Here is a 23911-nt window from a genome sequence, read left to right on the forward strand (position 1 = left end):
CTGAATCCTGAGAGTTGGCTTAGACAGATATTATTAATCAATATGTGAAATTTAGCTGGCAACCAGAAAGAGAATTCCTTGAAAATCTTGTTTGTAATCTTAATAAAGGAATTTAACATTTATTTAGTTTCTACTACTGTATATATGCCATGGACTGTGATTCCTTTCACATGTTGTCAAATTTAATCCTTGTATCAAGTCATTAGTATAGTGTTTTGTTTTCTTCTTAGCATCAGAGTAAAAAAGTTACTTCTGATTAAATTTAAACCTGTAAAACTACATAACTACTTTGTGTTGCCCTTCTTTTACTAAAAACATCAATATGTAAATACTATTTGGTTATAATTCAAACAATATTATATTTTGAAAGCTGTCAAATAGTTTATAATTTAGTAATATGAAATTCTACTTTAGCCTTTAATTATATTTAAGTGTGATACTGAAAACAGAATAAAACAAACTCAACCCAAAATAAATCAGTAGTAAATATATTACTAATTGCAGTCCTGGAATAATGATTAACTAATTTCCCTAGGAAGTAATCAATTCATTCTAACAAGTAAATTTCCTTATCCTGAGGTAGAAATGGTGCATTAACTTTTAAAGAGGCAATTCAGGGGTACTATATTTATATCTAAAACACTGAACTTTACATAAAACTACCATTGTGTAAATATAGTAAATACAAATACTGATGTTTCAAACTACAATATTTACATTTCTGTTGCTATTCCTGACTATAGTAGCCAAGTCCTAAAACCTTACATACTCGATACAAATGTGACTGCCTCCTTAGCACAATAATACTTTTTAATTTAGGAAGTACTAAAAGAGTAACTACAAAATCTAATTAAAAGCAGTGAGAGGAATTTTATTCCAATGAAGCTAAAAGTGTTACATATTGTATCATTAAATGCAAATGTTTAAATGCACACCTGCTTAGCTATATCTGAATAAACGTAGATACACCCAGCAGCTTCTGAATAATCTACATGATTTGAGCAAAATCTGTCCTAAGTCATAGAGCTATTGATTATTTTTAAGGGCATATTTCTTATTCTAAAATCTTGCAGAAGAAATATTTTTATTCACCAATCGTCTTAAGAAATTTGAGAGCCCCCTCACTTCAATTCCTTAAAAGCGCCATCAATGACTTATTAAAGGGGATATAGCATCTAGTATAAGTAAACTTATATTTATTAGCATACGTTAACATTTGAGTTCTTTTAAAATAATGTACAAATATTTCTGAGTTTAAATTCTTAAAATGAAACGAGCTGATGTGCTACATTCTCTTTATAAGCAAGCTTTCACAATGGCTTCCAAATAATCTGATGCCAATGTTCAGATTTCAGTTGTGAAAACGAAAAACCTACTAAGATAAAAACGCTGGAAAGACACATTCTGTGGAATATAAAATCAGTCCAACTCTAGTCTTATTTTTTATAACTACGTGGCAACAATTTAAAACATTTTTATAGCGATACGTTTGGCAGTTTCTGAAACACACACACACACACACACACACACACACACACACACACACACGCACACACTTTAGCTTAATACAGCACTTCCTATGCTTTAAAATAAAAACAGAATGTTCGTAAACAGCCAGCAAATCTTACCACTCATTTTGTTTTTACAGTAGCAGCAGGGAACAAGAAAATCCGACAAGGAAACAGCGTAGTACACGTTAACAGTTTTAATTGGAGAACGGTTCGCTTTTTTTCCTCCAAAGCCGAGGAAAAGAGCCTTTGACCGAGTCACGTGACGCTACCACGTGACCCGCAGTTAACCGCGGAAAGGAAAGAAGGAAAAGCAGCCGTTCCAGTAGGCGGCGTTGGATTTAGTAAATGATTAAATGACTTCTCCTGTCGCTGCCTTAATTTGACCACCTTTCAGACTCCCTATGAGCCAAATCAAACGCTCATTAAAATACACGTACAAAAATATTTGATGTAAAAACAATTCTCTTTGTTTTCGTGCTTCTCCAGTAATATCCTATGCAAAATCTTCTAATTCAAATTTTATTATCCAGCCTGCGCTTTCCCTTTAGAAAGTTTAGGATACTATAACATTTATTTAGAAAATTCACTGTGGAATATCTTTGTGTAACTTGATCCACATTCCATACTCGGCCCTTAAAAATGCCCATAAAGAATTGACTATGAACATAAGATTGATCAATGTAGTTGCATTCCTCAAAGGGGAGATTTATGTTTCAGGTTGGTATTTACCCCTGAAGCTAATAACGGCTACTACTTTTATTGCTGTTTTTTCTTTTCTTTTCATTTCTTTTCTCTTCTTTTCCTCTCTCTCTTTAAAATTTAAGATTTACCCTGGATTTTAATATGGATATTTGGTGGATGGCATTTTTACTCATATCTGTGAAATCTGAAAAGACAGATCATGGGTTTAGGCTTAGAGCACTTTACTCAAGCACAGTTAGAGACCAGGAAGGAGACCAAAGATTACAAGAGAGGGGAAGAAGACTGTAAAAACTTTTGGAGGCCTTTTCACCACTTTATGGTGATATGTAAAAGAAATTTATTAATAGCTAACACACATATACAGGTAACGATAATTATTATGACTTGTAACAAGTTGCAGAGTGGAAAGAAAATGTATTTTGGTATAAAAAGATAAATTTTAATAACAGCTTCCATATTTATTAGCAAGGCAATTTATTTTTCTAATCTGCTTCCTTCTGCAAAAAGGTTAAAATAACCTCATAGCATTGTAAGAATCATATTCGATAAATTTAAAGTACTAACTATGGTTGACACTGCTCAATAAATGATAGTTAATATACATAAAAGTATGATCACTATCACCCCCCCCCCCCAATAAAAGTTATATAATGCAGAGTATATCATCAGGAGTGTGTTACATGTGTTAACCCATGTAATCCTCACAATGAGTATAGTAGGCATTGGGCAGGCAAAGAAACTAAATGCAGTTAAGTAATATGCTAAGGGCACACAATGAAGAAAATCCAGTATATAAGGTTATATTAAACAGTTAACCATGTTCAAAAGGCCAGTGACCAAAATAAATGAACAAGAACTGGCAAGGGATAATTTGATGTCAATAAATATATGCTAGACGCTCCAGAGGAGATAAGACCTTAAAAGACCATTCTCACACACGGGGAAGGGTGACTATTGACTTCTGAGTTCCTACTAAAAGGTAAGGCTGGCCTGAAATACTGGACTCAGCCTCAGTAATTCCAACTGTGCCTGTGATTTTCAGTCCCTAAACAAAAAGCAAGCCCCTGCAAGCCCACTTCCTCATTTTGGCTGTGTTCTCACACAGCTGTGTTTCCATTTCTTTCTTTTTAAAAACATTTAATTTTATTGATGACAATATGACAGATACTGTCCCCATTTCTCCCTTTTGCCCCCTTCCACCTACTGGTTACCTTTTCAATTGTGCTCAGAAGAACCTTTTTCCCATTATAATTTCCCTTATGTTCTCAACCTTTTCACGGAACACCTGTTCATGTACTTTCCTTATATGAAACCTGGCTCTCCTCTAGGACAGTTTTTCTAGCAGCCCTGGGAGCAGAGACCTCCTTTTCTCTCCTGAGGCAGTCTCCAGATACTTCAAAGCTGCTTCCCCATTACCTCTGTTGTTCCCATTTCATGCTAAAGTTTCTTTTTCCTTGAGGTTATATATGAGTATGTTACCTTCTACTCCATCTAACTGCTGTCATGCTCAGTCCTCACTGAGAACTTTGGCACTATTTCAGTTCTTAAAAACGTAGTCTCAAACTTTCTTGAATTCTTCTCTTCCATTCTGTTTTTAGTAACCCATGTTCAAAAACACATCCTGAAACTTTCACTTGGAATTCCACTCTCATGTTAGAAATCTGAAAGTTTCATGAACAAAATAAACTGATGAACAAAATAGATCCAGAAACAGAATTATGGGACAGATTGACAAATCTCAGAAGGATAGCAGGGGTGGGTAGAGAGTGATTAACTGGGCAACTTATATGCCAAGCCCATGGACACAGACAATAGTGCAGAGTGAAGGCCTGGGAGAGGTGGGTGAGGGGTGGAAGGGGTCAATGAGGAAAAAAGAATATCTGTAATACTCTCAACAATAAAGATACATTTTTTTAAAGTTCAATGTTTTAGTCTCTGGCCACCATATCTAGCTTTCATCTCTCCAGTTCTCTTCTACATTTGTTTTTTCTCATAATTATCTCCCCTTTCTTCTGATTCAACACTGCCTTCATAGACTTTCTTTCTAATCCTCCCCCCTGAAAAATCCCCAAATCCAATCAATCAGATAATTACCTTCCCTTTTCTTAGACCTGAGCTGTAGAAATCAAATAACACTCAGGCCCTAGCTGGTTTGGCTCAATGGATAGGATGCTAGCCTGTGGACCAGAGAGTCCTGGGTTCGATTCTTATCAAGGGCACATGCCTGGGATTCTGGCTCAAACCCCAGTAGGGGATGTGCAGGAGGCAGCCAATCAATGATTCTCTCCATCATTGATGTTTCTCGCTCTCTCTTCTGCTCCCTTCCTCTCTGAAGTCAATAAAAAGTGTATTTAAAAAATAGCACTCAGACTGTCTTGCTTATAAATGTAGTTATCTAGAACTTCAACTCAGCAGTCAGCATTGCTCAGGAATTCTTTCAGGAATTTATCAATAATTAATAAATGATCCTGTTTTCTAGAGAGACTATCAGAGATCCTTACTACTTTTTCAAGACCTTCCCCAAACTGACCTCATCCACATATCTCAGCATAAAATTGGACCCTTTCAATGTTATTTTCAGAATTATTGTTCTTTTTAAATATATATATATTTTATTGATTTTTTTACACAGAGGAAGAGAAAGGGATAGAGTTAGAAATGCTGATGAGAGAGAAACATTGATCAGCTGCCTCTTGCCCACCCCCTACTGGGGATATGCCCGAAACCAAGGTACATGCCCTTGAACGGAATCAAACCTGGGACCTTTCAGTCCGCAGGCCGATGCTCTCCACTGAGCCAAACCGGCTTCGGCAGAATTATTGTTCTTTCACTAGGTTAAAGCTCTCTCTCCATATCTCACACTTGCTATTACCTCCACTACTTTCTTCTCCACTCGGTCTTGGCTTTATTGGTCATTTTGGTCACATTCATATTTTCACTTGTCTTCAGGACCATTCTAAGGAGATTTAGTTCTATACCTTTACTATTGCTGCAATTGCTACCAAGTTCTAATGCTGAAGATTAGTGACATCATCCATACTTTCAAGAATCTCAGTTATAATGGGGAAAGTATAAGACAGATGTATTTTATATTTTCTAAAGAACTTGTTAATTCAAGGAAGTGCATATGTCAAAAATTTTCATATAAAACAAAGAGAGAGGATACACTGAGAGAATTAAAATGATAGGAATGCATTATATAGCAATGAGCATTTTCTTGAATTTCTGGAATAGTTTGAAAGGGGTAGATGATAGTTCTATTTTGAATATCCTGCAAAATTCACTGATGAGGTCATCCAGTCCAGAATCTTTGCTGGAGTTTTTGATTACTGATTCGATTTCATTGGTTGTAAACAGTTTGCTCAGGTTTTGTTTCTTCTTAACTCAATTTTGAAAGATTGTATTTACATATTTAGAAATTTATCCCATTCTTCCAGATTGTCCAATCTGTTGGCACATAGTTGTTAATAGTCTTTTCTTATAATCCCTTGTATTTCTGTGGTGTCAGTGGTTACTTTTCTTCTTTCATTTCTGATTTTATTTATTTGGGGCCCCTCTCTTTTTTTCTTGTTTATCTTTTCAAAAACCCAGCTCTTGTTTTTTGTTTTGTTTTTTTAAATATATATACATACACACACACACACACACACACACACACACTATTCCATTTATTTGCATATTTACATGCTTTTATTCACTTAGGGCTATATTTGTTGGTCTTTTTCTAATTTAGATTGAGCTTTTTCTTGAGGTAAAATTAGATTGAGCTTTTTCTTGAGGCCTATAATACTATGAATTTCCCTTTCAGGATTGCTTTTGCTGTGTCCCAGAGATTTTGAGTTTTCATTCATCTCAAGGTAACTTCTGATTTCTTCCTTCATCTCATTGTTAACTCATTCATGTTTAGTAACATGTTATTTAGCCTCGATGTGTTTGTGTTTTTCAAAACATTTTCTTGAAATTGGTTACTCGTTTCATACCATTTTGGTTAGAGAAGAGGCTTGTATGTTGTGAGCATAAAGGTTTACAAGGCTTATATCCTTTGCTGGATTAATCCCTTTATCATATGTAATGTCCTTCTTTTTCTCTTGTTATAGTTTTTGTTTTAATATCTACTTTGTTAGATTTAAGTATTGGTACCCCAGTTTTTTTGGTCTCTATTTGCATAAAATATAATTTTCCATTCCTTTACTTTTAATCTTTGTGTCTTTTTGTTTTGATGTGGGTTTCTTATAGAAAGCATACATATAAATATTTCTTGTTTTCATAGCCATTCAGTTAACCTGCATCTTTTGATTGGAGCATTTAGTCATTTACATTTAGATTACTGATATGTACATATTTATTGCCATTTTATTCTTTATAATTATGTTGGTCTTCTTTTTCTTTATTCTTAAAGAAATTCCTTTAACATTTCATAACCTTTGTACATTGTTTTGAATGCTAGCCTTTTATTTTATATAGTTCTTTTTCTCCAGATTGCTCTGATTCTTCCATTTGGGGCATGCTTTTTTTTGTATCCCCATTTTAGTTACTTTTCTGTATTTGTTTGTGTATATTAAGTAGATCTGCTGACTCCAGTCTTGGTATGGTTGCCTTATGTAGTAGGTATCTCGTGAGTTTCAATGACACAGTCTGATGATTATTGTGTAGGTGCTTCAGGAATGTCCAATGTGTTGGTTATGTGGGCCTTCTGTTGTAGTTGAGTCTTGATTGCTTTTGGCCTGTCAGTGGGTGGGGTTGACCTTCAGCCTGGCTGACTCTGAGGATTGACCCTGACCACAATGCACAAGTTGTATTGTGGGAGCTGACCTGATGAAGTGAAATTTGCCCCAGCATGATCTGGTGCCCACTGAGATCTCCCTTTGGGTGTGCCACTTGCAAAGCTAGTTGGGTTGTGCTCTGATGTAGTCTGAAGGTTTCCACAGGACAGTGCTGATTCTGGGCATTCCTGGGAAGATCTCTGGCACAGGTCAATGTCATGTGCTGCCTGTGATCAGCCCTGAACTACCTTTTTGGAGTTACAAAAAGATCTAGAGTTTGTGGTTGCCTCTTCTAAACCTGGTTCCACATGGAAGAGTCCAAACTGTGTACCAAGGCCAGCTGCCACCCATGCCAAGCCCAGGGGCAGGTCAACAAAAGTCACAAGACACCCCCGGATCTGCCTCTGCCTGCCAGCTGTTCAACCAACTCCTGAGTCTGCCTTCCAAACAGGTCTGCACATTGGGCCCACGCTGACTACAGCCAGCAGACTTCTCTGCAAGGTGCAAGATTGGCACGGTGGGGACACAGAGAGTGAGGAGGGTGGGGCTAGTGCACCTCCTGTAAGGAGGAGTGTTATTGGTCAGGTGCACAGGAGAGAAAAATGGCCCCTTTCCCAGAGCCACAAAATGCAGTTTCTCCCCGTACCCATCTCCGACACTACCTGAGACTTCCTGAACCTCAAGAGCCTGAACTGTGGACCTGTGCTGGCTGCATAGTTTCCATTTTCCCCTTTTTACCTGATAAAATGACAATTTTAGAAAACTTAATATGAGCCTGATTCTTTTTTTTCAAAACACTATCAACTATTTTGCAGAAGGCTCTCTTAAATTAATACCATGACATATCATACCAATTGTATGGAATTCTTAATAACATTTTAACACTGTTCTGAACTGCTAATTTTCAGGCTTGTCAACACAATCACTAGCACTATACTTGGGTTACATTAGTATTTAGAAGCATTTACGAGGTATCAGGCTCTGGTCTAAGGGCTTTACAGATATTAACTTATTTAATCTGTATAATATTCCTATGAAATAGAACAACTATTATTTCCATTTTACAGGTGAGGAAACTAAGATACAAAGATATTAAGTATCTTGCAAAGTGTTACAGCTAGTAAGCTGAAAATTGAATTAGGTTGTCTAGCTCTGAAATCCATGCTCTTCACTATTATACTATACTACCTCTGTTGTTCAGAATATATTACCAATTACAAAATGAGAAAACTACAGCACAATACCAAAATTCACTTGAAGATTAACCACAAATAGAAAAACACTGAACATTTGAATGGAAGACCCCCACACAATACACGCAAATATCTGCTGAGTATATAACAAAGAAAAGTGTAACCAAATGTAACTCACTTAACTGTTACAAAGATAAGATTCTACAAGTTTCTTAAGTGGGGATATCTTATGGAAAACTATTAAGTCAGTGAATCACTTAATAGCCAAACTTGTTCTCAAAGGTAATTTTAGGAGATTTAAGAGATATACACAACATCAAAAACAAAAGCTACGCCGCCCCCCCCCCCACCAAAAAAAAACCAACAATGAAACCCCCAAACAAAATAGGTGACAACTTGAAGAAAAGGGAAAATTAAGATAGAAAAGTAATATAAGGAGTGAGGTCTTACACTCTTTCTAGAGTTGGGACATATAACCTCTCCTGTTTGTATGAGCTGAAATGTGATTAAATTTAAGACCCAAGGGCCATAGTGTCAAGCTAGCCCTTATCTTCTACAGATCAAGAACTGTATGTCTCAAACTGCTATAGAGCATGGCCCCAATGACTTGGCATGTCAAGATCACTAATCATCAGAGAAATGAATATTAAAACCATCATTTCATAAAGAAAGGATATTTTTAGTCTCAAAACAGTAGGAGGGGTTAACATAATTGACTATTTTTATCATATTGACGGATAAGAAAAGGAGTCCTACTAAAATATTTAAAAAGTAAAATGTTTTATTAAAAACACTTTAGAGGCAGGGCAGGGGTAATAGATCAACCAAAGACTTGCATGCATGCATATAAGCATAACCAATGGACACAGACACTGGGGGAGGGTATGTTGGAGAGTGGGGTGGTTGGGGAGAGGTCAATGGGGAAAAAAGGAGACATATGTAATACTATATATAATACTTTAAACAACAAAGAATTAAATAAATAAAAAATAAAAACAGAGTGCATTAAAGACCATTTTATCATCTACTTTATATTGAATATCTGAATATTAAATATTATAAGCAGAACAATTATTATTAGTACATATCCATGTATTTTAATTAGTTTGTTAGCTATACTGTCTAAAATTCAGTATCACTGGTATTTAACTGAAAATTTTCTCTTTTTAATACAGTCTATTTTTAACTTTTTTCATAAAATTGCTTGCAACTGTTATGTTTTATAGTTAATTATTTTGAGAATAAGAATACCTTCAATTAAATCTTTTTTTATAATATTTTAATTTAGGACTATAACAGTTATATTAAAAATAGTCTGATTCTGAGGTATTATCTGGTGAGCTGGAAGCAAATTCTGCTAAGTGAAGGACATTTATTTTTTTAAAATCTTACTAAAATGTGACATATTCAGTCCAAATTATTTTCACTGATATACCTTCAAATATTTTTTACAAAAAAAACAACCCTCATTGCATTTTATGATTCTTTTGAATATTTCACAAAGTTTAGATTTTTTTTTAGCTCATTGTTGCTGAAGGGGTTTATTGCAAACAAAAAAAGCACACTGCAATAACAAAGTTATAGATTTACATAATAAATGACAAAACCAGACTATTTTTTTAATATATATTCTATTGCAGGAATATTTAGATTTTACTTGCTTATATATTTCACATTCATCTAACCTAAATGCTTCCCATTGATCCCTCTAACTAGTGGCCTGATGACATCAAATGGCCAGCAGCATCACATATGACTTCTGCCACCACCAGCTCCAGAGACTGGAAGAAGTTAGCAGTCTTTAGCTCTCTATATCTAAGAGTTCTTTGCTTTGCTACAAAGTCCCTTAACTGTTCTCCTTAACTTGCTTCTGGCAAGGATCAGGAAAAGAGAAATGGTTTATTCTGGTTGCCTTTTATAAGATTTAATCATAGGTAAACATAAAAACAAGAGATGAATAACTTGCTTACTTAGAATTCTGAGATCATGCCAGAATCTGGAAACATAATATTATGGTTGAGTAGATGTATCACAGATTATTTTAGTATAACTACTAATTATATTATGTTTAAAAATGAATAGTCTAGGACAAATGTTAAGCTGGTTACATACCAAGATGACAGGATAAACTACGATTGTTCTAGATAAAGTGGGATATAAGGATACCCTATTAATAAGAAAGGCTTATTTGTTAAGGCTACACAATACATGGCAACATTTATTCACATGAGGTAGGCAATTAGTACTTGCCTTAAGTCTAGGAATTTAAATGGTGATTATAATTTGAGAATAGAAACAGGCAGGAAATAACAGAAGATAAAAAAAATCATAGTTATTGTATTATTCACTGCTTAGATGATTTGGGGCCTAAGTATGATTCAGAATTATGGGAAATTTCATTTATCTGTGTACAGGTAACTGAAAATTTCTATAATTATATTTGCTAAGGATTTAGATATATGATTGATAAGCACACTAAGAAAATCTGAAGCATGACTTATTATGGTTAAATTGAACTATATATAGATAAAAGAAACTTGAAGTAGGAGATGTGTTTACCAAGCACCTATTTCTAAACAAAAGTATTTTTAGTGCTTTTTAGAAAGCTAGGGAGACTGTGATATTAATATGCATACATACAACAGATTGTGAACACTGCTATTTTTAGTATCAGTCTAATGTGAACAATGATGAATCATTCTTTGTTATCCTAGTAGGAAATAGAGCTTGGGATTTATTGTAGCACATTAGGTTAACTATGTCTCAATAACTGCATGTCTACATGCTGACATCAGAGAGGCAGTGATATGGATCAATGACGCAAATCCTGCCAGAATCTAACATTAAGGCCAGAAGGGTTGAAAAAAAGTGCTATATGACAAGGCAAACCAGTCATCTAACATGTTCACACTTGCATTAAATCATTACTGCTGATGTTGAAAAGGGTTGTTCTTTTTATATATTAGGTAAGCTTTCAAATTTTAGATCATATATTTCCAACATAACAGAGTATATTTATCTTTAAATTTCCTCACAGTTTCTGTGGTTTAAGGTCTGGACTTTTAAAAGCATGTCTTAAGGTTCCACCAGCCCATATGGGTTATCTAGGTTCTTTAGACACATCTGTTGTAGAATAAGCCACCATTAATTAAGCATCCTATATAATAAAAGTCTAATATGCTAAGTGTCTGGTTGACCAGTTGGCCGTTCAACCAATCAAAGCATAATATGCTAATGATATGCTAAGGTTGCTCAACCACTTGCTATGACAAGCACTGACCACCGGGGGCAGACAACCAGTCAACAAGTCACTATGACATACACTGACCACCAGGTGCCAGATGCTCCGACTGGTAGGTTAACTTGCTGCAGGGGTCTGGCCTATTGGGACTGAGTGAAGACTGCGACCTCTACCTGGTTGGCCAACATCCCATGTCCCTCCCTGGCCCAAATTGTGCACCTATGGGGTCCCTTGGTCTGGCCTGCGCCTTCTCACAATCCAGGACCCCTCCGGGGATGTCAGAGAGCTGGTTTTGGCCTGAACCCGGAGGCCAGGCCGAGGGACCTCACTGGTGCACAAATTCATGCACCGGGCTTCTAGTTTTATATAACATGCTATGCTTGACAAATAACATTTAGGTTTAGATTTGGAGCACTACTGGGTGGCCTCACAATTCATTGTTAACTCAGAGGCTTTTTCCCACTGTCACCTCTTTGGGGGGCTTTTATTGCTTTTAGTTTTATTGACATCAAAATACTAATATCTATTATGGTTATACATAATTGGAGAAGATGGCTTATGAGTAACCATATATAATGTTTTAAAATATCTTCTCCCTGAATTAAACATATTTACCTGAAATTTGAGATTTCCTCTCCTGTAAAAGGAATGGAACCTATCCCTGGAGGCTTGACACAGAATGTTCCCATTCTGCTGTAGGTTCTTCTGAAAAGAAACTAGGCTTCTAGACTTAAAAGCATTATCCTCCCTTCTATTTTATCACTTCCCAGGAGAACTGGACAAAGGGAGATGACAACTGGAGATGTTTAATATCTTTTCTTGTATCATCATTAACTTGACATAATCATCCTAACTTGAAAACATGCCAAGGATCCTTTCCTATGCTCTCAGGTACTTGCTAGTTTATTTCTTATGAGAAATTGAAACAAAGAGGAAAAAAAAAAAAAGAAAAAGAAAAAGAAAAAGGCTTATTTGTCTTTTAAACTGTTAATCATCTGCAAGAAATACTTGAAAAATATAAAAATTACTGAGACAGTGCCCTGGCTGGTGTTGCTCAGGGTTGAAGTGTCATCCTATACATCACAAAGTGGTGGGTTTGATTCCTGGTCAGGGCACATACCTAGGTTGCAGGATTTTGTTTGTTTTTTTGTTTTTATAAAAAAATAAATTTTATTGATTTTTTATAGAGAGGAAGGGAGAGAGATAGAGAGCTAGAAACGTTGATGAGAGAGTAACATCGACCAGCTGCCTCTTGCACACCCCCTACCGGGGATGTGCCCACAACCAAGGTACATGCCCTTGACTGGAATCGAACCTGGGACCTTTCAGTCCACAAACTGACGCTCTATCCACTGAGCCAAACCGGTTTCGGCTAGGTTGCAGGTTTGATCCCTGGACAGGCGAGTATGGCAGGTAACCAATAGATGCTTCTCTCTCACATCAATATTTCTCTCTCCCCACCCCTTCTCGCCAAAACATAAAAAAATCAATAAACATATCCTCAGGTGAGGATTAAAAAAACAAAAACAAAACAAAAATTACTAAAATAGTTGTCTTCATATTTCTTTTTGAGGGGTACTCTTTAAATCTGAATTTTCTATGGTTGAAAATGCTACTTCCTACTTGAAATTAAATAACACTTCTATACTTACTCACTATATATCAACTTTCATCAGGAGAAGAAGACTGGACTATAAAATCTTATTTTTTCTCTAACATGATTTACATATTGTGGTCATCTGCTGTTTTTCCCTATTTTACCCTACTCATTCCAACCTTCTCAAGGCAAGTCCCTGTCAGCTAACAGGGTCTTAAATGGAAAAGGGAGATTAAAAATTCACTGTGTTATTGACATGTGAAAGACTGCAAAGAGGAGAAAACTCCACAAAAGACAAAGATAGGAATAGAGGCCTCATTTCCTTCTCATTCACTTCAGGTTCAAACATTACCAGAATGGGAAATAGAGTCTTATTTATGTAGATAATCCTCCTATCTAATAAAAGAGTAATATGCAAATTAACCATCACTCCACTCAAGCCAATCAGAGTGAGTATGCAAATTAACCCCAACCAAGATGGCTGCAGCCACAGAGAGCAGTTGAGAGGCTTGGGTTTCCCCGACAATGGAAGCCAAGCTTTCCGCCTGCCCTAGAGAAAGTGCTAACTCCAAGACATGTAAGGTTTAGATGGCAGGCTAAATTTTTTAATTGTAAGTACTGAGCTAACTGCTTCTCTAGAGTTTGATTCAGTAGACAGAGCAGGTAAAATGGGAGGTATCATAAGTTTGCCTGAGATAATCTTGGCTGACAACAGTTGTCAGAGTAATTGCTAGGCCCTCTTTCGTTCTCAGAAGTATGGTGGGTTGTATGGTGGGTTGTATAAGGCATATGGTCACCCTACTTCTAATGTGCTCTTTTAAAATGAAAGCCTATTATTTAGGTACTCAATATGTGGAAGGCCAATAAGTGAAGAAATGTAAGAAATGGTATCTGCTCTTAAAGGGCTCAAAACTTAGAGTAAACATTTCAAGTTAAACACACAAAATTTTAATGGCTTTAAAAAATGTAACAAGAAGAAATGTTCTAAGAAAGAACATAGTTACTTGCAAAATGAATGGCGCAATAATTGGTATTATGAAGTTTCACAGAAGATGGACTAATTTTCTATTAAATAATTAACACCACAACACCCAACATCACAATTTACTGAGTGTCTTATATGTGCCAGATCTGGTTTAGAATGCTTTACACTCATATTAGTTAACCCTTACAATTATCTTATGGGGTGTACTATTATTCTCACAAGAATGGAAATTTTAAAATAAGAAATGTACCTGATAAAGGTTAAATAACATATGAAAGTTTACACAGATAATCAGTGAGAGTTGGGATTTAAACCCAGGTTCTCTAAATACTGCTTTTGTCTTATTGGCCGTTCAATAAGGGGGCAGACAACCAGTCAACTTATTGGCCGTTCAACTTATTGGTTGTCCAATCAGTCGCTAGTTGAAATTATCAAATTTCAACTAGGGGTGATTTTGTACCCCCCTGCCCCCACCCCGTCATCCCTCCTCCTCTTGCCGGAACATCTGATGGTATCTGGAGATTCTCTGTTACTAGTGTGTTTGTAGGGGGTGGCTAGTGAGTAACGTAGGGGTGGGGGTGGGGGGGGAAGGAAGGAGATGGCCAGTGAGCAATGTGGAGGGAATACTAAAGACTATAAAAAAAACATTAATTTACTTATTTTTTTACTTTATCTTTATTGTTGAAAGTATTACAGATGTCCTCCATTTCCCCCCTATTGTCCCTCTCCACCTGGCCCTGGCCCATCCCAAGCCTGCCACACTAATTACTGTCTGTGTCCCCGGATTATGGATATATGCATGTAAGTTCTTTGTTTAACTTCTGGCCGGGCCTCATCTCCCTACCCCCTCTCCCAATCGCCCCGCCCCATGCCTCTGAGATTCGCCAGTCTGTTCCATGCTTCCATGTCTCTTAAACTATTTTGTTCATTAGTTTATCTTCATTTTATTCCACATATAAATGAGAATATGTGATACTTATCATTCTCTGACTGGCTTATTTCACTTAGCATAATATTCTCCAGGACCTCCATGCTGTCTCAAAGGTTAACAAATCATTCTTTTTTAAAACTGTGTAGTATTCCATTATGTAAAAGTACCACAGCTTTTTTTATCTATTCATCTATTGATGGGCACTTGGGCTGTTTCCAGATCTTAGTTATTGTAAATAGTGACGCTATAAACAATCTGATTGGTGTTTCAGGATTCTTAGGATATATTTCCTAAATAGACACTTCTTTAAAGAGGACATGAAAAAATGCTCAAAGTCACTAATCATCAGAGATGCAAATTAAAATAACAAAAAACCTTTTAAAGGTAAGATCTGAGCTCAGTCTAGAAGCACTGGTAGCATTTGGATAGGCTAGGGGTGGTGGTGATAAGGGTGAATTCTAGATAAGAACACTACAGTAAGTACAAGATAGACTCAAGACAGTGAATAATTTACCAAGTGAGAAATAAAACAGTGCTAAAGGAAAAATGAGTCAAAAGACTAGAAAGATAAAATGATCTTTAAGAAAAAGATTAAGGATCCTGAATTGGATTCATTGAAGATTTTTCAGCAGGTGAGTGACATAAACAATATGTCTCTATATAAAAGGCTAATATGCTGTGTCCTACTGTCCAATCAGTCGCTATGATGCACACTGGCCACCAGAGGGCAGACGCTCAACGCAGGAGCTGCTGTGATGCACACAGAGAAATGACACCGTGGACCTGGCACCCACAAAGAAATACTCAGCTTCCCCAAAGTGGGACACAAGGCCCTGCCACCACCCTGGAATAACACCCCACCAAATCACAGTCAATGCTGCTGTGACTCCCTGGCGCAAAATGTGGCCAACTGCCCAGCCCAGCCCTAAAACGGTCACTGTGAGTGCCAGGTCATGACGTGATGTAGCAACAACCGGCTTCCACTCCCTAGTTACAACTAGCCTCCCTGCAGTTTCTTCAGCAGAGAAACACAACTTGCTTTATAGCCAGGGGTAAACATTTTACACTTTATCCAAATGTCTGTGAAGTGTTTTCTCATGCCTCATCTCATTTGATGCTCAGAACTCCTGGAGTTGGCAGTTAGGAGACTCAGGGGAACCCTATTTTCTTTTCATTAGCCAGAAAAAGGAGATTTAGAAAGCTCAGAATCTTGATGCGACTGAAAAAGAAGAAATGGTGGACCTTGAATATGATTTCAGGTTTTCTCACTGCACAAAACATAGTCAAACACTGCTGCAGTTAATATTTCATCCTGTGTCCTCCCTGCATGTGTTGATGTTTACAGCTGTGTTGCTGACAATGACCTGGGGTGCTTCACTGGGCTGGAAAAAGGTTAGCTACATCAGAAAGCAGGTCTAATTAAGCACGTTGATTCTATATCTATAAAAGCCTAAGTTGACTCGCACATGCGTGATGTGCCAATCGCATGTGTATTTCAATCTGCCAATGTCAATCATGAATTTGGTTGACACTTCTATTATAAAGAAAGGGTAAATAATATTAAAATACTTCTTCTGCCCTAACCGGTTTGGCTCAGTGGATAGAGCATCAGTATGTGGACTGAAAAGTCCCCGGTTTGATTCCGGTCAAGGGCATGTACCGTGTTTGCACGCACATCCCCAGTGGGAGGTGTGCAGGAGGCGGCTGATTGATGTTTCTAACTCTATATCCCTCTCCCTTCCTCTTTGTAAAAAAAATATATATATTTAAAAAGAATATTTAAAAAAATATATATTTTATTGCTTTTTTACAGAGAGGAAGAGAGAGGGATAGAGAGTTAGAAACATCGATGAGACAGAATCAGCTGCCTCTTGCACACCCCCTACTGGGGATGTACCTGCAACCAAGGTACATGCCCTTGACCGGAATCAAACCCGGGACCTTTCAGTCCGCAGGCTGACGCTCTATCCATTGAGCTAAACCGGTTTCGGATAAAAAAAGAATATTTCTTCTAATTAATGTCCTTTCAATGTTCATGAATTTGTGCATCGGGCCTCTAGTAATATTATCCTATATAATAAAGAGGTAATATGCAAATTGACCCATCACACAAGATGGCCACCCCTGTGTGGTCAAAAGATGGTCACCACAAGATGGCCAGAAGGGGAGGGCCGTTGTGGGCAATCAGGCCTGCATGGGAAGGCAATAGAGGGCTACCAGGCCTGCAGGGGAGGGAGGGCAGTTGGGGGGGGCCAGGTCTTCAGGGGAGGGCAGTGGGGGGGGGGCAGGTCTGCAGAGAAGGGCAGTTAGGGGCAACCAGGCTGGCAAGGGAGGGCAATTGGGGGCAACCAGGCCTGCATGTGAAGGCAATAGAGGGCAACCAGGCCTGCTGGGGAGGGCAGTTGGGGGCAACTGAGCCTGCAGGGGAGGAAGGGCAGTTGGGGGGGACCAGGTCTTCAGGGGAGGGCAGTTGGGGATGACAAGGCTGGCAGGGGAGGGTAGTTGGGGACAACTGGACCAGCAGGGGAGGGCAGTTGAGGGCTATCGGGCTGGCAGGGGAGTAGTCAGGTGTTGATCTGGCTGGCAAATTAATGGTTAGGATTGATCAAGCTGGCAGGCAGAAGCAGTTAGGGGCAATCAGGCAGGCAGGTGAGCAGTTGGGAGCCAGCAGTCCCGAATTGTGAGAGTCATGTCCAACTGCTGGTTTAGGCCTGGTCCCTGTGGGACAGTCAGACATCCTCCGAGGAGTCCCAGGTTGGAGAGGGTGCAGGCTGGGCTGAGGGACACCCTCCTGCGCGCCCCCCGCAGTGCACAAATTTCGTGCACTGGGTCTAATAAGATTAATCAAGAAACTGTGGCAAAGAGACTAATTAGGATGCTGCAGTTGTTAAGATATAAGATATTCAGAGTTTGACTTGGTGTAGTGATAATGAAAAAGAAAGGAAGAGACCACCAGCATATATATTTTTATGTATTATAAATTTTTCTTGTTTCAAATAATAATAAATTATCATTCTTACCTGTAATGCACTGAAACTGTCCATCTTCTCTTCTTATTGTAAATGCTTCTCCTGGGTTAACTTGTACCAGAATAACCTTAAAAAGAGGGGAAGAAGCATTAATCAAAACAACAGAAGAGCAAATTAGTATATCAAGAGCTAATAAGAGAGTAGATAATGAACTATCTAATCTTATGAAATGGGAAAGGAAAATGGGGATTACGTATTTTACACATTTGTTAAAGAAGTATGATGTCACTTTTCTGGAGGTCAGACTTAAGTAAAAAATAAGGGGATTAAAAAAGATAGTGGCAAACTTTTATTGAAAAGTCAATAAACTTTACTATAAAACATATACAGAGTCAAACTACAGAGTGTTTGGGACATTTACATTTAGTTCATCAGCTGCTAAGCACTGCATTTATTAAAACTTAAAATTTAGCTTTGTAAGTAGAGCAGATTTGAATCAACATGACTTTTCAAATTATATTTAAGAATCCCTCCATGTTAAGTGGTTTTCTTGTAGTTTTATAGGTAATACTCACTAATTTTATGGCATTTGGAAAACAGAAAACTGGAAAAAAATCTGAGGTCCTTGTATCCTAATATTGTTCACATTCCGATAAATTTCTTAGTCTTGTTCTCTACACAAAGGCTTAATTTTTCTCCTTAGATATATATGATCTCCTATTCAGATATTATAAAAAAGACTCTTCCATGTTATTACAGTATTTCATCAAATGACTATACCATAAACTATTCTACCATTCTCTTAATGTAAAAAAATTAGGTAGATTTCAATTTGCTATTATTATAAACAATGCAGAGGTGAACATTTTGGCATGTATTTTTCCCTTCTATATAATTAATATTGCTCCCTTTTGATAGATTCCTAATTTTTGTGTCTATTGTTAAACTGCTTTTAACAAAGGTTTTACTAATTCATATTCTCCCTCCATAATCTTTGGGAACAGCCTTTTATGACACTTCCCATAAACATGGAAATTATAGTTTCAAAATCTTTGCCGCCTTGCTAGATGAAAATAGTAATTACTATCTTTTAAACTTATACTAATTTTTATTGAGGTTAATGCTATCTCTTATTTTTGTTACTAGCTCTTTTATAAACTGGCTATTTATGTTATCTTTTGAGGTTTTAAGTGTTCTTAGTGATTTGTATTCTTTGCATCTTAATAATAGTAATAATCCCTGGACAGTGTGACTCAGTTGAGTGTCATCCTGTGCACAGAGAGAGGTTGCCAGCTCGATTCTTGGTCAGGACACATGCCTGGGTTTTGGGCTCAATCATTAGTAGGGGGCATGCAGAAGACAGGTGACTGGTGTTTCTCTCTCATGGATGTTCCTCTCTTTCTTCCCTCCACCCCTCAAATCAATAAAAAATATATATTTTAAAAAATAATGATACTGTACTACATTATACTGCAATTATATTCCTATTTCCTTTTCTTCTTAGTTTTTAACATAGTTGATTATTTTCTTATAGCCAATGCTATCTATTTTTGATATGTAACCATCTTCTACTGCTTCTAAATTTAACTTGTAAGCTGGTTATCAAGCACTTGAAATGCGGCTAGTCTCTATTTAGATGTGCTGTAAGTGTAAAACACACACTGGATTTCAAAGGCATTACAAAAAACACCCAACGATGGAAATACCTTGTAACAGTTTTTATACTGATTACATGTTAAAATAATATTCTGGGCATACTGAGTTAAATAAACACTACCACAGTTAATCTTATCTGTTTTTACTTTTTTAATGTGGCTACCATAATTTTTAAAGGTAGGCACAAGTCTGATATATTGTAAATGATGTTGTGAGTCTTTTTAAGGGCAATGAAAAGTGCAAGTAGTGCTATGGAGAATCACTCTGGACCTGAGAAGAGACTATAGCAGTTATTTAAGTAGGTTTCTTTTAATGCATTAACTCATTTATATTTTTAAAGTGTATTTTATTAACATTTAGAGAGAGAGAGGGAGAGGGAGAGAGAAACATTGATGAGAAAGAAACATAGATAGGCTGCCTCCTACACATGCCCCTACTGGGGCCTGAACTGAAAGCTGCATGTACCTAGATCAGGAATCAAACCTGTAACCTCTTGGTATAGGGGATGACACTCAACCAACTGAGCCACATGGCCAGGCTTAGTGCCTTAATTTTTATTTTCAATTTTTATTATTTTCTTTCATTTTCCTTAGACTTACAATGATGTTTTTCTAACTTTTTCAGTTTAATACCTATTTCATTCTTTTTTAAGTAATATATGTACTTTTAGACTCTGAATTTTATTGAGCTTAAGTTTTAATCACAGAATATTTTCACTATTATTTTTTATGATTTTCTGCTATTTTGTTCTTAATTTCCTGTGACCCAAGAATGGTTTTAAAGAAAACAAAATCTGTAAAGTGGGCTAGACGATTTTCAGTTTGCTTTTATTTCCAATACATTTTTGTCAATTCCAACAAATCCTAGTTCTTTAAAAATATTTTTAACCCATTCTGTCTTTTTCACTATTTTCCTAATTAGTGTCAGAATTTGGTAGAGGTGGTGAATTATTGAAGGATTTTACCTGAGAATAGCACTGGGTTAAAACAGGAGAGTTCTTGGGGCCACAGATAACTATTCACAGGCTTTATGAACTACCCAGAATTGTATATGAAACTTTCTGTAGATATTACCATTTTCTAGAAAAGGGTTCACTGTTCTTTTTAGATTTCATTCAATTCTTAATGGTGTCCAAACCCTGAAGTAGTCCTTAGTGTGTCACACAATGCTGTGTGCTTTATATAGATGTTATTTCTTTAAAATCATGATCATCTCACAGTATTGTTACTAAAAGTTCTATAAAACACTAATTGTTTCTTTAATGAACTAATTCACTACAAGGTTGGTAAAAAGAAGTAAAACTAAGAAAACCAAACATGACATATACATAACTATTGGATAATATATTCTGCTATTAAATAAAAAGGAGAAAGAGGCCTCTTTTAAATTATATGTTCCAGAAAATAGTAAACAATAAAATTTACTTATCTGAAAATCATTTATTAAATACCCACTTGTTTGGCACCTATTTTTATATGTACTGTAGGTACCAAGAAAAAAATAAATCACAGTCCAAGGTCTCAAAAGTTCACATTCTAGTGAGGGAGGCAGACAGGTTCTCAGCCAACAAACTGTACAGTGTCATCTATATATATAATCTATATATATAATGGAGGAATATGCAAATTTGCCTGGGATGCCATCATGTTACAGCCGTTCACAAGGTGGGCGTGGCTGCAGAGCCTGGGACAGCACTCCAGGTCTAAATGCAAGTTTCTGTCCAGGCAGACTCCCCTGGCTAGCCCACAGGCCTGTAGCCGAATGCCAATGTGGACCTGGGGTTTACTAAACTTTACTGGAGTTGCTCCCCACACCCCACCCCTTGCCCCAGGACCACGCTGCCCACAGCAGGGCACCCTAGCAGCTTCAGTACAGGCAGGTGACCCAGGAGAGCTGGGGGGGGGGGGGGGCCCTGCAGGGAACCACCGAGGGGCGGGCTACGGAGCCAAGCTCCCAGGGTCTGAGGAGAGTGCCTGAAGGAAGAGTAAGCTTCTGGGCAAAGCAGCCACCCAGTAGCCATGGTGGGGAGTGGACAGGCCCCGCCTGAGGGGCAGTTCCCAGGCGAGTGCTGCAGCTTCAGCAAAGTGGCTGGCCAGGAGGTGGGCAGCCCAAGGGGTGCAGAGTGTCACTGAGGTGCACCGGGCAGGGCCTCAGGCCAGGGCAGGGGGCTGACAGGAGGGGATCTGCCTCACCCACAGACCCACAGAGAACGAGGTTCTGCAGTGGCCCCAAGACGCAGGTCGGCCCGGTGGGAAACAAGAGGTGATGACCCTCGGTGAAAGGATGCCCAGGTGGAGGGGTGTGGACCTGTAGCCCTGAGGTGGAGGTGGAGGGATGGTGCCACCTCAGTGGAGGTGCGACGCGCTGCTGGGTACCCCATGGCAGCAGTTCAGCGCAGCTCCCGGTGCTAACTGGGCCGGCACCCACAGGCCTAGCTGCAGCATACACACTTGAGAGGCGGAGGCTCCTGCTCTTGCCTTGGCCCAAAAGCATGTCGGTGCCCCCCAGACCCCAGTTCCCAACCTGCCCCACTGCAGCAAGTGCCTGCATAGTGAGTGCGAAGCCTACCACCTTCTAGGGAGCAGTAAAGAATGGGGGCGGGGCAGGGGAGAGGAAAGAATGTGGAGCAACCACAATGAAGAGGTGCTTGAGAAGGAGGCTCAGAAGCCTCACAGGGAGGGTTGTTGTTTGCCCTGTGGCTGTCCTTTAGGAAAGGCGGAGAGCAGTTGTGAGGGCTGCCTGCGCACTGAGTCCAGTTCCACAGCCAACTGGAATTGGCCTCAGTGTCCTGTCTGTAAAATGGATTAAGCGTGTTCCAGTGCCTTCACTGAGCTTTGAGGGCCAATTGAAATACTACTGTGTTTCCCCAAAAATAAGACATCCTCCGAAAATAAGACCTAGCGCATGGAAAGATAAGACATCACCTGAAAATAAGACCTAGCACAACTTTGGGAGAAAAAATTAATATAAGACGCTATCTTATTTTCGGGGAAACAGGGTATGTAAAGAAAATGAGGGAAAAAGTGAGAAAGAAAAGGAAGGGCGAGCAACCCAAAAGAAAGATTGAAGGAACCTGTAAACCTACTGCCAGTTAAATAGGTAATATAGTCAATAGTATTGTAATGACGGTATGATGACAGGTGGGAACTGGAAATATCGGGGGACACTTTGTAAAGTATATGATTGTCTAACCACTATTCTGTAACTACCCTGTTTCCCCGAAAACAAGACAGTGTCTTATATTAATTTTTGCTCCCAAAGATGCGCTAGGTCTTATTTTCAGGGGATGTCTTATTTTTCCATGAAGAAGAATACAGTACACATTTATTGTTAAATGAAAATAAAGGAAATTTATTACCTGCATACGGTATGGTAGTACGGTAGTTGTCAACACAAACCAGACAAACTGTGAATCCTACAGTATCAAGAATTTACTCATTTATTCAATGACAATCATGTCATCATCTTCTGGAACATCATTATAACAATCCAATTCCTGAATTTCTGGTGAATTTCTTGTGACTCCATTTCTTTCAGAATCAGTGGACCAAATCTCTCATGTTTAGCCTGGGGGGCCTTATTTTCGGGGGGATGCCTTATATTTCACTCAGAAGGAAACCTGTAATTAGGTCTTATTTTCGGAGGATGTCTTATTTTTGGGGAAACACGGTAATATAAAACCTGGAACTAATACAAAATAATATTGAATGTAAAGAAATGAAAACAGGAGTGAAATTTTTATAAATTTCAAAGTTTAAAAAAAGGCTGTAAAGGAAGGAGGAAAGAGAATAAAAAGTGTTTTTCATTTTACTACTTTATTCTTTTTAGTACATGAAAAAGACAGATGTCTTTATATGGTGCTTTTATACTTTTCTAAGTCATTATCTCATTGATGTTCAGGGCAACTTAAAGACAAGATCATATTCCCTCAACTATTAAGAGAAACAAAATCTTGGAGTCTGGCCCCAATGATTCAGTTGCCAAGCCCTTATTTTAAAGCAGGGTTAGTGAAAATTTCTGTGAAGGGTCATATCTATACTAATAAAAGCCTTGGGGTGATCAGGCCAGCAGCGGAGGGCAGTTGGGAGCGATCAGGCAGAAAGGCAGGTGAGTGGTTAAGAACCAGCGGTCCCGGATTGTGAGAGGGATGACTGCAGGTCAGACTCCCTTTAAGGGTCTAAGATTGGAGAGGGTGCAGGCGGGGCTGAGGGACACCCCTCCTTGTGCATTAATCTCATGCACTGAGACACTAGTAAGTATTATAATAGGGATATAAACAACGTCCTACTCATCCCAGATAATCAGAAAAAAAAATTCCTGGAGATGATAACTACATAATGTTCAGAAAGACAATCAGAAGTTA

General features: G+C 38.0%; 1 protein-coding gene across 6 annotated transcripts in view; it reads right to left on the minus strand.

Moving 5' to 3' along the window:
• FNDC3A (fibronectin type III domain containing 3A) overlaps positions 1–23911 on the minus strand; it is a 159709-nt gene that overhangs the window by 88240 nt on the left and 47558 nt on the right. For 4 of the 6 annotated variants that reach the window (XM_045588660.1, XM_036455765.2, XM_036455763.2 and 1 more), the window contains exon 3: positions 17944–18019. In XM_045588660.1, coding sequence (XP_045444616.1) covers positions 17944–18019 — 76 coding nt within the window. Of the gene's footprint in view, positions 1–1628; positions 1778–17943; positions 18020–23911 lie in introns of those variants that run through there. The other 2 variants (XM_036455769.2, XM_036455767.2) reach the window with 1 other exon arrangement.

The sequence above is a fragment of the Pipistrellus kuhlii genome, unplaced genomic scaffold (assembly GCF_014108245.1).
Source record: "Pipistrellus kuhlii isolate mPipKuh1 unplaced genomic scaffold, mPipKuh1.p scaffold_m20_p_3, whole genome shotgun sequence".
Taxonomy (NCBI): domain Eukaryota; kingdom Metazoa; phylum Chordata; class Mammalia; order Chiroptera; family Vespertilionidae; genus Pipistrellus; species Pipistrellus kuhlii.